The sequence below is a fragment of the Solanum pennellii genome, chromosome 12 (assembly GCF_001406875.1).
Source record: "Solanum pennellii chromosome 12, SPENNV200".
Classification (NCBI taxonomy): domain Eukaryota; kingdom Viridiplantae; phylum Streptophyta; class Magnoliopsida; order Solanales; family Solanaceae; genus Solanum; species Solanum pennellii.
Genome location: NC_028648.1, coordinates 1,767,332 through 1,782,649, shown reverse-complemented (window position 1 = coordinate 1,782,649; position 15,318 = coordinate 1,767,332). Strand labels below are relative to the sequence as shown.

At 28.1% G+C, this 15,318-nt stretch overlaps 1 protein-coding gene across 1 annotated transcript; it reads right to left on the bottom strand.

Moving 5' to 3' along the window:
- Positions 1–9,677: 9,677 nt before the first annotated feature.
- On the bottom strand, positions 9,678–13,613 carry LOC107005226 (auxin-responsive protein IAA27-like). Its single transcript, XM_015203762.2, has 5 exons — positions 13,001–13,613; positions 11,477–11,703; positions 10,664–10,805; positions 10,217–10,278; positions 9,678–10,068 (listed from the first exon to the last, which is right to left on the bottom strand). Exons 1-5 carry the CDS (start codon positions 13,420–13,422, stop codon positions 10,034–10,036), a joined length of 888 nt encoding a protein of 295 aa, XP_015059248.1. The 5' UTR covers positions 13,423–13,613; the 3' UTR covers positions 9,678–10,033.
- Between the last annotated feature and the right edge of the window lie 1,705 nt (positions 13,614–15,318).

Here is a 15,318-nt window from a genome sequence, read left to right as displayed (position 1 = left end):
GGGGGGGGGGGGGGGGAATTTAGGTGGTGGGAAGGGAGTTATTGTGAATTCAGTAAATTTAGCGGAGACCTCTGAGATTATATTGAGAAATTTATTAAAGAAATAAAATAATTATTGAAAACTCATTAATAAAAGAGAGAAGTATCGAAAATATCCCTAAATCCAATGCTAATTATTAGTTTCATCCATGAACTATTGACAGTCTTAAAAACACTACTTTACGTTACTAACTGAACTTAAATACACCCTCAATCTTGCAACATGAGTAAATTACACCCCTAAATTCTCGTCAAGTTTAAGGTGTTTTCTACACTTCTCTCGACTTTTTATTAAGAGTTTCATGCTCACGCTTACAAGAGTTTGAGACAACTAACTATGTCATGTGGCAAATCGAGAGTGTATATACTTAAGTTAGTCAAGTAGAGGATCGGATACTTTTAAGATTGTTAATAGTCCGAGGACGATAATAATAATTTACATCAAGTTAATAGATATTTTCAATACTTCTCTTTTAATAAAATAGTTTTCTTGATTAAACAGTATAAACGAAACTTATTTTTGCTTTTTTATCCTTCTTGATGAGGATTTAATTTAATATTATTAAAAAATCAATAAACTTCAAATTCTGAATAATTTAATTTACTTCTAGAAGTGGGAACACAACATAAATTCATAAAAATATATTCCCTAGACATGAAGAAACACAATGACCCTCAAACCTTTTTTAAGAGAATTTGATTAGTTTAACAACATTATTATTAACTAGAATTTCATTATTTTATTAGATTATGGTTGATATGGTGTCTAGTTGGATTGATATGGAAGTGTTGTGTTATTCTCTTTTCTTATGTTTTAAAAATGTATATTTTTTCTCTTTCCAAGGGATTTTGTTTAGCAAATCCTGTAGAGTAATGTATACTGTAGTTTTGCATGTGCCCACAAATCTACAGTAGATATTCTTCCACTATTTGTTTTGCCTTTGTTTAATATCCTTCCTACTTAATATTTTAGGATATTATTATTTCAAATCCCTAAATTACTAATAATAAAAAACTTTGCTTTTGGTTTTTATGATATATGAACAATAATAATAATATATGTAGTGAAATCTAATAAGAATGATGTGTATATCGCTTTATTTTTATTTGTGTGAAAATAAAAAAGTTATTTATAGTAGACTTTTGATTCAAGTAATTACGTATATCATAATTAACTATGTAAAATAAATATATCGGGAAAAATAATCATATACTAAAAATACAATGGAAAAGAGAGCACTAACAATCACTAAATAATAAATATGATATAATCGAAGCAAAGAAGACAACAAGTAATTTTAGAATCACTATAAAAATATTGTGAATTACATGGGGATTTTTCTGGATTAGTATGAAAATTAAAAAAATTATTTTCCTGCAAATTTTCATACTAATTAGCAGGAAAATCCTCATATAATTCACAATTTTTTGTAGTGAATCGAGGAATACGCTAATGAAAGCGTAATAATAACAATACTATGATTTAGTATATTTAATCTTTAGTTAATTAAAATGTGTGTGTTCCTTCACGTAGAAAATATATTATTTTGTTACTATTTATAAAACTATATTTTCGTAAATATTATGGAGTACTAATATAATTTTGACATAACACATATATAATTAAGCTATGGAACAATTAACAAGTATTTAGTAAATACATGAATATTCACAAATAAAGGAATGAGTGTACGATTCAATAAAATAAAGATTAAATATATTTAATTAGATATCGTAAAATCTAAAATAAAAATTTATCAATAATCGATGGACCAAAAATGCTATATCATTTGCTAGAAAATCGAATCATTACTACTAACAACTACATCAAATCTCCACCTAATCAACATATAATCCCTTTGTTTCCTCCTACGATTGCTTTATTTATTTTTTAATATTTATTATTGTACTTATTGATCCTTTATTGTAATTATTATGTTTTTAATGCTATAAAAAAAGATTAGGTTCTGCATAACCATATTTTTTTAAAATAGTGATTATGAATGAAAGTAAGTGATTCTGCAATGCTATTAAAGTAATTAATTACACTTTATGAGACAAACTTTGGGCTCTACATGTCTAGGCTAATCCACTTTTTATGTTTATACTTTTTAAGTAAATATTTTATTGTGATTTTGGAGCACAAAAAGAAAATAAAAATAAAAAAGAGACACCTTTATTGATATTTCCTTTCTGTCTAGAAATTCTAGGGATAAAAAAAATATTTTTAAGCAATATTCTCCAAATAATTTGATTTGTTAAGGACTAGTTATTCATCATCTTTTTCATGTTATACTAATTCATATATATAGTAAACAATAACACAATAATAGTGTCTTAATCCAAACAAATTAGGATTGATTATATGAATTTTCATTATTTTATTTTAATTAATTCAATTTATGTCATTAACGTGTTTAATTAAAACAAAAATATAAATATATATGTGAAATACTCATAACTATATTAGAATTTAGAAGTCTCCTATGTTGTTTGAGGTGGCGCAGTGTTGGTCGATCAATAACTTTTACGTTCAAAATATAAGAGTAGTAGAAATAAGGATATCGAGATGGATGTGTTAGTATGCAAGAAGAGATAGGATAAAAAATGAAGGTCTTTGGGACAGTATTGTGGGAGTGACATTTACGGTGGACAAGATAAGGGAGACGAGCTTGAAATGATTTGAACATGTGAATAGAGAAGAGGATGCAAAATTGCTTCTGTGAGGAGGTGTGAAAGATTGACTACAGTGGGTGTAAGATATAAATAACCGATGACATGACCCTAGATAGAAAGATATAAAAATCGAGAATTAAGATAATATGTAGTCGAGTGTTGTCTAGTTCACTTTTCAATATTTGTTTTTTGCTTCAGTTTTGTATTATTTGTTGTTGCTACTTGATCTCTTCTTAATTGTTTTCATCATGACTTTTTACCACTATATTTGCTTTGCATACTTCATGATCATTTGTGACATACTTAATTACTCGATCCAAAGATTATCAAAAATAACACCTCTATACTCAAAATTCAAACCTTGCTTATAAAATTATACTAAATATATTATTTTATATAATAGGACTAAAAACTCTAAACAATATCATTTAATTTGTATAAATTATTTTTGCCCATTTTATGTCCTATCATTAGTTAAATCTGTGAACAATATATGCATCACGTTAATATGGAGATCTTTTTAAATATGTATAACAATTAACCCTAGGCAATCCATGTCTGCTAGTCAACATAATGACAATAAAACTATTTTAAAAACTTTAGTAATATACTAATATTTTTTTCTTGATATTAGGGAATTTATGCTTCTATATACCAGAACTATCATCTTTAATTAGTTATATAGTTATAGTTATATAGTGATATTCTCTCTGTCTCAATTTATATGATTTCTTTTATGTTTTGAAAGTCAAATAGTTTAAATTTGGTCCTAAATTTGCGAATGAAATCTTCAATTTTTTTTTGAAATAAAATTTATATATTTATAAAGTACGTAAAAAATATGATAATTCAAAATGTTTATAAAATCTATAAAAAGATCATGATCAAAGATAGACTTGCTTTATTCTTGAAATTCGAAAAATAACGTATAAAATGAGACAAAAATAGTAATATCTTTCTAGGAAGCAAGAAAACCACACATATTTAGGAACAATTAACCATTTATTACAATATACGAAGTAATGAACTATTAATGTCTCAGGATTGCAAAATATATATATATATATAAATATATTTTCACTCGATGTTCAAAGCTAGTATCGAAATAAATTTGATTTTGTGTATTACAAGATATTTCTAGACCAGAGCCCCAATAAGATTTTTTCAATTTCTAAAATCTAAATTCGAAACTGTGACTAAAAATAGTAAATTTTAATCATTCCACTATGATTCATATTAATGTTAATGTTGGTGAAGAACCATACACTTATTCGTAAATGATATATTTTTTAATTTACACATTGGGATTGAAGTTTGACTAGTAAAACTTAAAATGAAAATGAAATATTATGCCTAATATTTGACTTCAGTGTGTGCACACACATATATATAGTCACACCAATTAATTTATTAATCAAAAGTTGATTATTCAAACTCAATAAAAAATCAGTATAAAATAGGAAATTTGTAACTTCAAACGAGGTATTTACGAAACTAAGCCATTATATAAAGCAATTCACTAAAATAATATGTTTTTCTAAAATTTTACAAAATTAGTATAAACGTATTTCACATAAACGTTTTAGGATATATTTTATTTTTTAAAAGTTGACGGCGTTAAATTGATATACGTTACTCAAAGTAACGTTTTACTCCTAAAATGTTACTCACAATAACGTTTCAGGAGTAAAACGTTATTCTAACTAAGATTTTTGGAGTAAAATGTTACTTACTGTAACGTATATCAACCTAACGCCGTTAGTTTTTAAAAAATGAAATATACCCTAAAACGTTACTGTGGAATACGTTTATACTAATTTGTAAAAAAATTTAAAAATGTATTATTTTGATATATTATTTTACATAATGATTTAGTTTGGATCAAAAATTCAACTTCAAAGTATAGTCAAATATAAATAAATAAAGGAATTATTTTGGACTAAGTTTTATTCCCCATTATTTTTTTCTAACCTCCATTATAAGTTGTTAATTCTTTTAAGTAATTTATATAAGTTCCAACTATATATATATAAAAACGAATACGACTTAACGATGGATAATTTCTATCGCTAAAAAAAACATATATTTTTTTTGTTTTGTGGAGTTACAATATTTTTTTTCTTGAAGGACTAAATACTAGTGATGTTGAGGTCCACTTTTTGGCTCCCTAGTCCATTGTTAATATGTTATAATTATTGTAAAAAATGTTATCTTAGTGTGTGTTTATTAATTAAATAGAATAAAAACACAATGATATATGTTGTATAAAATATAATTTAGGTCTAGTTCAATGAACTAATCAAAAGTGGTTATAAGTGAAATAAAGTTCACCTGCACTATGAATAGACAATTATTAGTGATTAGGAATTGATGTTGTCGAGCATATATAAAAGCAAAAAAATATAGTTAGAAAATTTTGTAGTGTGTTGTATCGTAATGAAAATATTTTTTAAAAAAAATAAATAAATTTTTTATTTTTATATTTTTTGTTCACGTAAAAGAAATATGATCTTAAAAATAATTACATATAATCTAGATAAATACAGAGTTAAAATATTACTTGTGAAACTTGATTATCCTAGTCCGTCTTGAAAAATCATTTTTTTCATTTTTTTAAAAAAAATTGAGTTTCTAAAGAAAATATTTTCAAATTTTCGATCAATCAAATATGAAAAAAATAAAAAATATTTTCTAAAAATGTTGAACACACCTCTAACAAGAACTTTAGCTTTGTCTTTGAGTTTTTACATAGGCGCAACTAGAATTTCAATTATGAATACGACTGAACCTTATATTTTTATAGACAAAAGCTTTGTAATTATTTATCTAATTCAAATTAATATTTTTTTCAAAATTCATTTTTTTGTACTCTCTCTAGGCATTTGGTGTTCATGAACAAAAAAATTGGTGGCTAACTGTTGAATTTAGAAGAATTTTTAATTTTCAATTATCAGCAATATAGGACTTTTTTTGTTTGTTTATTCAGAATATATTTTTATATTAGTTGAAAAGGTGGCTATAAAATTATGAAATTAATTGTTGAAATATTTAAATCTATATTTTATTGACCACAAAAATTAAAAGAAACATAATTCTCCAGAAATAAATTAATATACTTTGTTTATTTCCCAAACACATCACCCCACGCCCACCACATTTGACAAAAATATTACATAAGGCTATCCACAAGATTTGCATGCTAATGAAGAAATAATATTTTTTTAGTATATATCAATATGGATCGAGACTGTTTCACTGTTAATTAAAGGTTTTAAGTTCGAGTTTTTGATATACAGAAAATTTTATTGAAAATATTATGTTCGAATAAATATTATAGTATACGATTTGAATTTAATTAAAGCTCTAATACAAATTTTAAATATCGAGCAAGAAACAAAAATATTTTTTTATATATATAGCCATTTAGATCATTGATAGGACTTAGAATTGGTGGAATCACGTGGGAGTATAAATAATTATTTTTTTCGCACTTGAATGTTTGATATTTGCAATAAATTTTAATAAATTTTAATTTATATATATGTGAGTAATTGATAACAAGATTTTTGTCATATTCAAAATATAAATTTAAAATTTATAATTAAAAATAGAGAAATTTTATCCGTTCCGTGAAAATGTGTGATGATCATATTAGATATAACAACAATGAGAAATAATTTAGTGCATTATTAATTCTAAGGATTTTAAGAGATTCCTAGATCTCTTTTGTTAGGATTGCTGGCATTAAAATATTTAATTACTTTAGTAGCTATAGAATTGAAGATTTATATTTTCATTTGCATTGACCAAAACTAAATAAATAAATAAAATTAAAATATTTAATTTTAATGTACTAGAGAGCCTATATATGTATTCTTGTTTTATAATTAACAAATAAAAATGGAATCTTGGAAACCACAAAGAAAGTCATCATCTACGCGTTAAGATGCTTCTCTTTTTTGTGGTCAATTACGATTTTCGTCACGATTCGATTAAATTTAAATTTAAATATTATAAAATTCATTTTTGAAACGGTATTTCTATTAAAAAAAATTCATTTTCTAAGGATTTAAACACAACCTTCAATCATAAGAAAATAATCGAAAGACATATTTGGCTTTTTTTCAATTATTTATTTAGTGTTCGATTTTTATATTAAAATTTGACTATTTCAAATTTAGAATATGTATGACCTAAAGAAACCGCTTCCTATCAGAGATTTTTCGTCTCCAAATTTGAAGCCGAAACCTCCAATAAAGAAAGAAGCAACTACGTTTACTGCATTACACCTGTTAATGATAAATTAAAAATAAAGAAATGAAGATATATTGTGTTTGGTTTGGGGGAACTCATGTGAAAAATATTTTTCGAAAATAACTACTACTCATATAATAATATAATTGTAGCAAGTTAGAGATTTTCTTTCTGAGTTCAAGTCTGAAATCTTTGATAAACAATAATGAGATTTTAAACTATTTTCACTACTAAAAAAACTATTTTATCATTAAAATTTCCTACTAAAAATGTTCATTTATCATTTCCACATATATTTTGATTGAATTAGTAAGAAAAGGAAAAAAAAAGTAATACTTCATATTCGCGTACGAAAAAATTAGTAAGCTTCTTAGTATTTCAGTAATAATTTATTGTATATATTTTCCCATTAAGTCGGTTTATTAAGTAAGAAAATCATATTACGCAAATTTCTTATTAATTCACGGTAAAAAAAAAAACCTTCCCTCGATCAACATCTCCAATATCTACCACTACAAATATCGATAAAATAATTTTAGCTAATTAACTAATTAAGCTAAGCTTTTCACTAAATTGATCAAACAATTAATAATCAATAAATTTTAGAAATATTAAAAAGTACTCAAAGCATACACATTCAATTAAGCAGATTTGGTCAAATGTATGTTATCAATTAGGATGTGTTTTATCAAAAAATAATAAATTATGTTTAATTGGTCAAATTTTTTCTCAAAAACCAAGAAAATGATTTAAAACAAGTTTCACAAGGATCCAAAGTGCAATGTGACATTTTACCAATAGCTTTTGTTAGAACTATGTTTGTAAATTGAATATTTATAAATAATTGAATGTGAAATAAGTCATTATCTTATATTAACGTGAGGTTATTATGAAAACTAATAAATTTTTAATTCTAAATTAGGTTTTAATGAGTGGCATTTCATGTTGATTGTCTTTTCACATATCCAACCTCGATCACTTTAATTGTCATCCACCTTTTTAGTGTTTGTCTAAATTGTATATAAATTTTCTTGGAATAATATCTTTTGTAATTTACAAAAAATTAGAAAATAGGTAAGTAATTACATCCTTATTTTTAGGAAAACATTTTCTATTATACCAAACACACCCTTAGAATATCTTCTTCTTTGACATAATATACAAGCAATACACTCCTGGCTCCGTTTGACAAGTAAGCACTCCAAATTTAAGAGTGTACATCTAGATGCCTCAATTTGATCTCAGCAAACCACTAATCAGTCCAAGTCGTTCCACCTGTGTGTGGACACTCGACGTTAACGTGACATGCACATAAATTTTGAAGGTGTCAGGATAATTAGTTTGTAAGTTGAAGTGTTCAATTAACACAAGTGAGACAAATTTAGGTTGTTCTAGATATACATACTTAAAGTTGGGATGCTTACTCGCCAACAGTATAATCAAGTCTGATTATCTGTTTATGTATTATTATTTCTTCTTTTTTCACACTAATAGAAGAATTAATAGTATTTCCACTTACCTTCAATATGTAACTCAATCTTTTAACATATCGATTAATAATACAGATGTTCAACCAGTTAAGCAAACCACGTTTGTTAAAGGTGATGCATATATAGTAAACTTTTATATATCAATTTGCTAAAGCAATGAAACAAAGTAGTATACTCCTAAAACCCTGTCATATGAGTGTATATATATATATATTTTTTACATCAAGAAAGACTCATTAACACATGGAGTGACTCATAATTGATGGTAGTAAAATAACCAACTAGGTCCATTAATATTTTTATTGAACATGTGGGATATATTTAGTAATTATATTTGAATTGGGAATTAATGTACTAAAAAGGAAATTTCCTTGAACAATTTTTTTATTTTGTGAAGTACTATATTGTAACACTTGATGATGGACATATTGTATTTTTTTTTTCAACATATATTCCATATGTACTTTAAGCTTTTGAATAATATGAAACATTTGTTGTAGATTTTAATTTGATTATTAGCAAATTGTATTTGTTATATAAGCCAACTTGCTTATGAAAACTCAGCATTCATGCAACTCATCCAGATGGCATATTGGTATGAGTGAAGTTGTAGCTAAGGGCAGATCTGGAGGATCTATTATTAAATTCACGTGAATCTAATAATTTTTACTTGAGAAATCTAATATTTTCACCGTTTTAATTTTTTGATAATGTTTGACCAACTCTACGAAAAAAAGGTCAAAAAACAGCCTTTAGATTGGAGATCGGTTAAAATTGTTTTTCTTTAATAATATAGGCACGAAGTTTAATAATAAACAGATGAATGAATGATTATGAATGACTTTTATAACTTGTCAGACTCAAAGATGAGTTTTAGATATTTGTCAAACTATAAATTATATTTCGTTAATATAAAAAGGTGACATTATTGGGTGATAATCTAAAAAAAATAAAATTTATAACTATTTGAATAGGCACTCAATTATTTATATTTACTTAAAGTCGTTATAGAAATGTAGAGACTTTAAATCTTGAATCCTCTACTAGTCGATATGGTCTCACATTGTTAATTTGTCAAATTGCAAGATCTATACTAACATCTTAACTTGGTTAAATTAAAAATTCCCAACAAGAGTTTATAATAATGTTGTGTTACTTCAATTATTGTTTAAGTTTTTAATTAAAAATCGTCTTAGCTAATTTGATTTACTTTTAAGTACGTAAAAATCAAATCAAATCAAACCAAACCACGAATTGTGTTTTAGTGACCATTTACATATGCTTTCATAAGCCTTGGAGACTCAAAACAGTAACAATACAGAAAGAAAAAAAAAATAGCACAACATACCTACTATGGCTATAAATTGAAACTCTTGCATATTATGAATATATATGTAACACAAATAGTTACACTAAAGATTTCTAAGACAGAAACACTCGAAATCCTGGCGTCGATCTTCAAATCCAGCTTTGGTGATCTACCTTGACATGAATAGGAAGAAACATGTGAATTTCGACTTCTCATTGCTTATAGAGAATTGATTGAATGTTTTTGCAGCGAAAGTACTGCAGATTCTAACGATCTTTGCGCTTCTCCGTGGCTCTTGGAGCTGCAGGTAACAGGACATATACTGTATGTTACATGTCGTATAGTATAACATTCATTCTCGCGTTGTTTAATTTGGGACATTTCATTTTGGAAGTAGTCGATGTAGTAAACAAAATCGAATGTATTTCTCAGATGTAACATGTAATTACCTAGACCATTTGCATCTGAACTCTTCATGATCCTCAGCTTCTTGCAGGATCCTGTGAACATCCTATAAACATACAAAAAAAAAACGACGAGTAGGAATTACATAGTAAAAATGAGTGATGTTCAACTTACGGGAATGATCAATTAAACTCTCTTGCAGAAATATCATAAGATTCGTTCAGAATGATTCTAATCTAGTTCAAGGCCTGTCAAACGTAAAAGGCGTCTGGAGGGATCTTCATGAACAGCAAAATATAAGTTTAACTTTGATAGCAAATTATATATTGTAGTGTGAACAGGCGTTTACACTTTACACCAGTCCTCTATCGTCAAGACAGGTTCGAAATCATATTTACTGCATTAGAGCTCAAACAAACTAACCTGTTTGTGAGCTTTAAGAAATTTTTTTGGAATATTTTTAAAAGTTTAAGTTAAGATGTAAGACTTACTCCCATGGGACATCACCGACAAGCATCCAATCACCGTCCTTGTCTTCATAAGTAAGAGCGTATTCAGATCCATGTAGAAGATCCGCCAATTTGCTTTCTTTTAGTCCATCACTTAGAGAAATGCCTTGAGTTTCACATTGGCCTAAATAAATTATAGATGAAACTCAAAATTAACAGGCTCTTAATGCAGAGGAAAAAAACGTAAAGCATGTTAGAAAGATGTAGTTAGGAACTCGGTTTCTATATCAATGTGATACTACTCGTTCAATCAAAACTACATATATGAATGATAACAGTTTTACTTTAACATTTTCTTACATCCTATGTTGCTCCGACTCTCCAAAAATGACACTGGGTGTGTATGTATTTGGAAGATCCGACACGGCTGCAGCAACATCTTTGGAGAGTTCGAGCGACATAGCTTACACCTTGTTTAAACACCTTATATTTCCTTGGGCTATAAAAGAGAAGCTTTTAAAGATTTGCAAGTAACTAATGACCAACACATCCCGACTCGAGCAGCATGTAGCTGCTTTTAAGGGCAAAAATCCTTGATCAAGATAAAGAATATAGAAATTTCGGAGAACTAAAACAAATATAATTTCAACTTTGAACAACAAAAGGTATCGATTTGAGCTTTTCAAGGTCATTTCAGTGAGACCATATAACAATTACTCCTCTAGAAGATAGTAACTTCAGTACAAAGTGCAGAACTGAAATTGATTTCAGAGTCGAAAAGAACAATCTCATGAAGCGTTCATGGGGATGCCTTCAATGGTAAAAGTAATAACGAACCATAAAACCAAGAATTACCAGCCTTGAAGCAACGGAACATTTTCTCTAGTGCTGAAGATAGATCCTTATAGCTGTTGTACATAGTAAGATCGACCTTCCTCAGGTACGGAGCACCATCCATGCTGACTTTGACATAATGACAACCTGCTACTAGCTTACCATTTGCATCTTCCTCAGTCTTTGGAGGATTACTAACCATATTCTTCCGAAAAGATCTAATTGGTGGCCATCCTACTACTTGTGCCCTGACCAAATAATAAAAGGAGCTTCAATTCATTCCTGGTTCTAATTATCTTGATTCTAGAACTTTACAGGTCAAAACTGAACAGCTAGATGCAAGAGCAAAGAAAAGATTAAGCCAAGCTATGTTGCTCGGGCTCTTCAAAAATGTTAACGGGTGTGTGTCAGATTCTCCAAAAGTAGAGTATTGTTGTTAGAATCCGTCGAAAGTGCAGAGTCCACGCAACTTAGAAGCCAAGTTGGTAAGGAGGGAGGGGGAACTACAAGTAATCAAACAGAAAAAAGAGATGACAGTACAACCAATTTATCAGAGATTCAATCAAAGCCATGACTACTATAAATTATAGGATTACAACAATAACATCAATATCTCAACCGCCAGAAAGTTGGGATCAACTAAATGAATAGTCACGAACCATGTCAATAACAACAACAACATGAAGACCAACACGAACAAAGCAAAAGAAGCAACATGTAGTACTAAAATTAAAGAATATGATACTATGTGAATACTAACTGACACTAAATAAGTAGAAGATAGGCAGAGGGCTCCTCTCCTACATATAGTACAACACACTCAGCTGCCTGTTACCCGCTACCTGTCCACCCTAAATCATCGACCTCCATACCTTCCTATCTAGAGTCATTAACCATGTCGCTCCATTTTAAGCTCATCTATGACCAATATAATGCCAAAAGAAAAACATCAACTACACCGCAGTCCCAAACAAGTTTGGGGTCAGCTATATGAATTATCACGACTAATAATATGCAGATTTAGCTAAGGACAGCACAGGATGGATGAACAAGATCCATACAGATGAAGAAACATAAAGTACTAGAGGGTTGCATTAGACTAAAAATCACCATAAAGCTAGTCAATTCAGGAAAAATCCTAACAATACAGAAAAAAAATCATAGAATTCTACAATAACAAAACTGTGATGGTTGAAATGTTTGAGCAAATAAAACAAATGAAATTTCTGTACACAATCCTCAAAAGTGCTATGAATCAACTGAAAAACTATTTCTCCAGTGAGGACATGGAGCCAATACATGTATTCTAAGGCAAAGAGACAGAGAAAAACACCTTGCATCATACTATGAATCTAAGCTAGCATTTGGCCGTACCAAAATATTGGATATTTGGGACTTCCACTAACAATACATCAATTTTTTTTCCAAGTAAAATGCATGTAGAAACACAACATAAAAAACTCAACTTTTCAACTTTAACTTCCTAATATAGCCAAAAAAGAGCTTATATAAGTACTTATTAAGGGTAAGTTTTGAAAGATTTACTTTGCAGCTGGAGCAACCCCATGACTATTAGTACTACAAATCAAGGCCTTTTTCTCTTCCACTGGTCTAGGTGATTTTGGAGTAGCCTCTTTCACAGAGCTACTCTCATTGCAAACAGAACCAAGAATCTTATTTCCAACTTTTACACCCTTTGGAGAAACAATAAAGCTACTATTTTTAACAAAATCAACTTCAGATCCAAAACCCCATCTCCCAGAATCACCATTTATGGTATCAGAAAAACCCCTTTTAGCTCCAGAAGGGAAAATTTTCAAAACCCCAAGTGGGTTATCATTCTTATCTGGTGGTGATTCAGAACCAGGCAAACCTAGTCTAAGTTCAGTTGCCTTAAAGTTCAAATCTTTACTGTCCATTGATGAAACACAGCTCTTATCAGAGTTCCCCTCTATGGATATAGACATCAAAAATTCAAGAAAATAGTGTGCAAGATTATCAAAGTAGCAGAATAAGGGATCTTTGGGCTTTATGTAGCTTGTTTGTAATTTTATACAATTATGCCATGTCTGATTTTTCACCTACAAAAACACACACATTCACTCACTGTTGCAGAAAGAGATAGAACTGGAATAAGAGAAATACTCACTCACTAACACGAGTTCGTGACAAAGTAATAAGTATTTCTTTTATTTTTTTTAGAGAACTTTTGAGTACGAAATCTCTTTTATTAGAATCATTTTACCTTGATATGAATATCAAAACACCAATGAAAAATAAAAAATTACTCCGTCTATTTTTACTTTTTCAATATTAAAAACATATTGAAAAATAATAATTTTATTATACTATTTTAGAATATAATAATTTTGTTTTTTTAAAAAAAATATATTTAATAAAGGAAAAAAAACTTAAATATGTCATCTAATTTTGTCAAAAATTCTATCTATATTATCCGTTAAAATTTTTTATTCATCTTTATCGTTATAATTTGGAAAAAAGGTCCAATTGTATCATTATTTATCAACGAAAATAGCATAAATAAGCTAAAATTTTACTAACTATATAAAAAAGCCTTTCCTTTGAAACAATTTAATGATATAATTGTATAATTTCCTAAAAAATAAACTATTTGATAATATGATTGAATCAAAATAGATCATTCATAAAAATATTTTTATATAACCAAAATTATATTTTTAGTTAATAAAAAGTTCAAATAAAAATTATATCAACGATAAATCAAATTTTTAACGAATGACAAACGGGAAAAAGATATTAATGTATGGCTGTGAAAACAGGGACAAATAAAACACAGCTAATTCTTTCAGTAAAAAAGTGCTTTAGCTTTCTTGCTTTCTTCTTTATCGCTTTTCTAAAGCATGCATAATACAAGTAACTTTTAATTTTTAATCTTATAAAATATGAATTCATCCATGTTTAGTGAATGAAATGATATATATTTCTTCTGCAATACCTATGCTATTTTTTTTTTCCTGGAATCACAAAATATGAATTTAAGATAATCTAAAAATTTATGCGTATTAGTTCCTATACATTTTTAAATATAACTTTGTTTGACTTAAAATTTTGTGCGTCCATTCAAAACGATAGTGAACAATATCCATTGTTTTTCAAACATTGACATCGCCTTTTTAGAAGGTTCTAAGACATGAAATAGAAATTCAGGATTATTTTAAACTTTATTGTATATTAGTCTATGAATTTCACAAAATATGACCAACCAATTTCGTTTAAACCCAAAGTGTGTGAATCCTTTAGTGAACGATATGTTAGGATCTGAATATCAGGTGTATATGCGGAAGCTAGCAAAGCAAACCTCAAAAGACCACGAGTAAGAAGACAACGAGAAATATACCAAAGACACAAAGATTTAACGTGGTTCGGTCAATCGACCTACGTCCACAAAGGAGATGAGCAATCCACTATAAATATGAGAGTACAAAATACAGAGGGAAACAACCTCAACCAAATCACTAGGAATACATGGGAGGTTCACACAAGTGATAACGTATCAAGCTTGTGACCCATAAATTCTCCCTCTAACCAAAACTCTCAAAGCCCTTAAGACTACATTGTGAATGCTGATTAAGTTAGAAGGAACATTCCTCTATTTATAGAGTGCTAAACCTTTTCCTACAAGAAAAGGATTAGTCAATTCAAAACCTTTTCCTAAAAAGAAAACCTATTTATGGTAAGAAATTTAGGGCAAATAAAACTCAACACGATATACTCATTATTTCTCAAAGACTAAAAAAATACATTGCATGTAATAGAAAATGCTTCACTCCTGAGATAATTTTTTGATAAAATTAATCGAGTCCAAAACGAATATCAAACAC

Coding starts and splice junctions, on each gene's coding strand:
- LOC107005226 (XM_015203762.2), bottom strand. CDS start 13,422: ATGTCTATATCCATAGAGGGGAACTCTGATAAGAGCTGTGTTTCATCA. Junction 10,279..10,663: donor GTCGGTGATGTCCCATGGGA/GTAAGTCTTACA, acceptor GTATGTTTATAG/GATGTTCACAGGATCCTGCA. Junction 10,069..10,216: donor TTCAGATGCAAATGGTCTAG/GTAATTACATGT, acceptor TGTTACCTGCAG/CTCCAAGAGCCACGGAGAAG.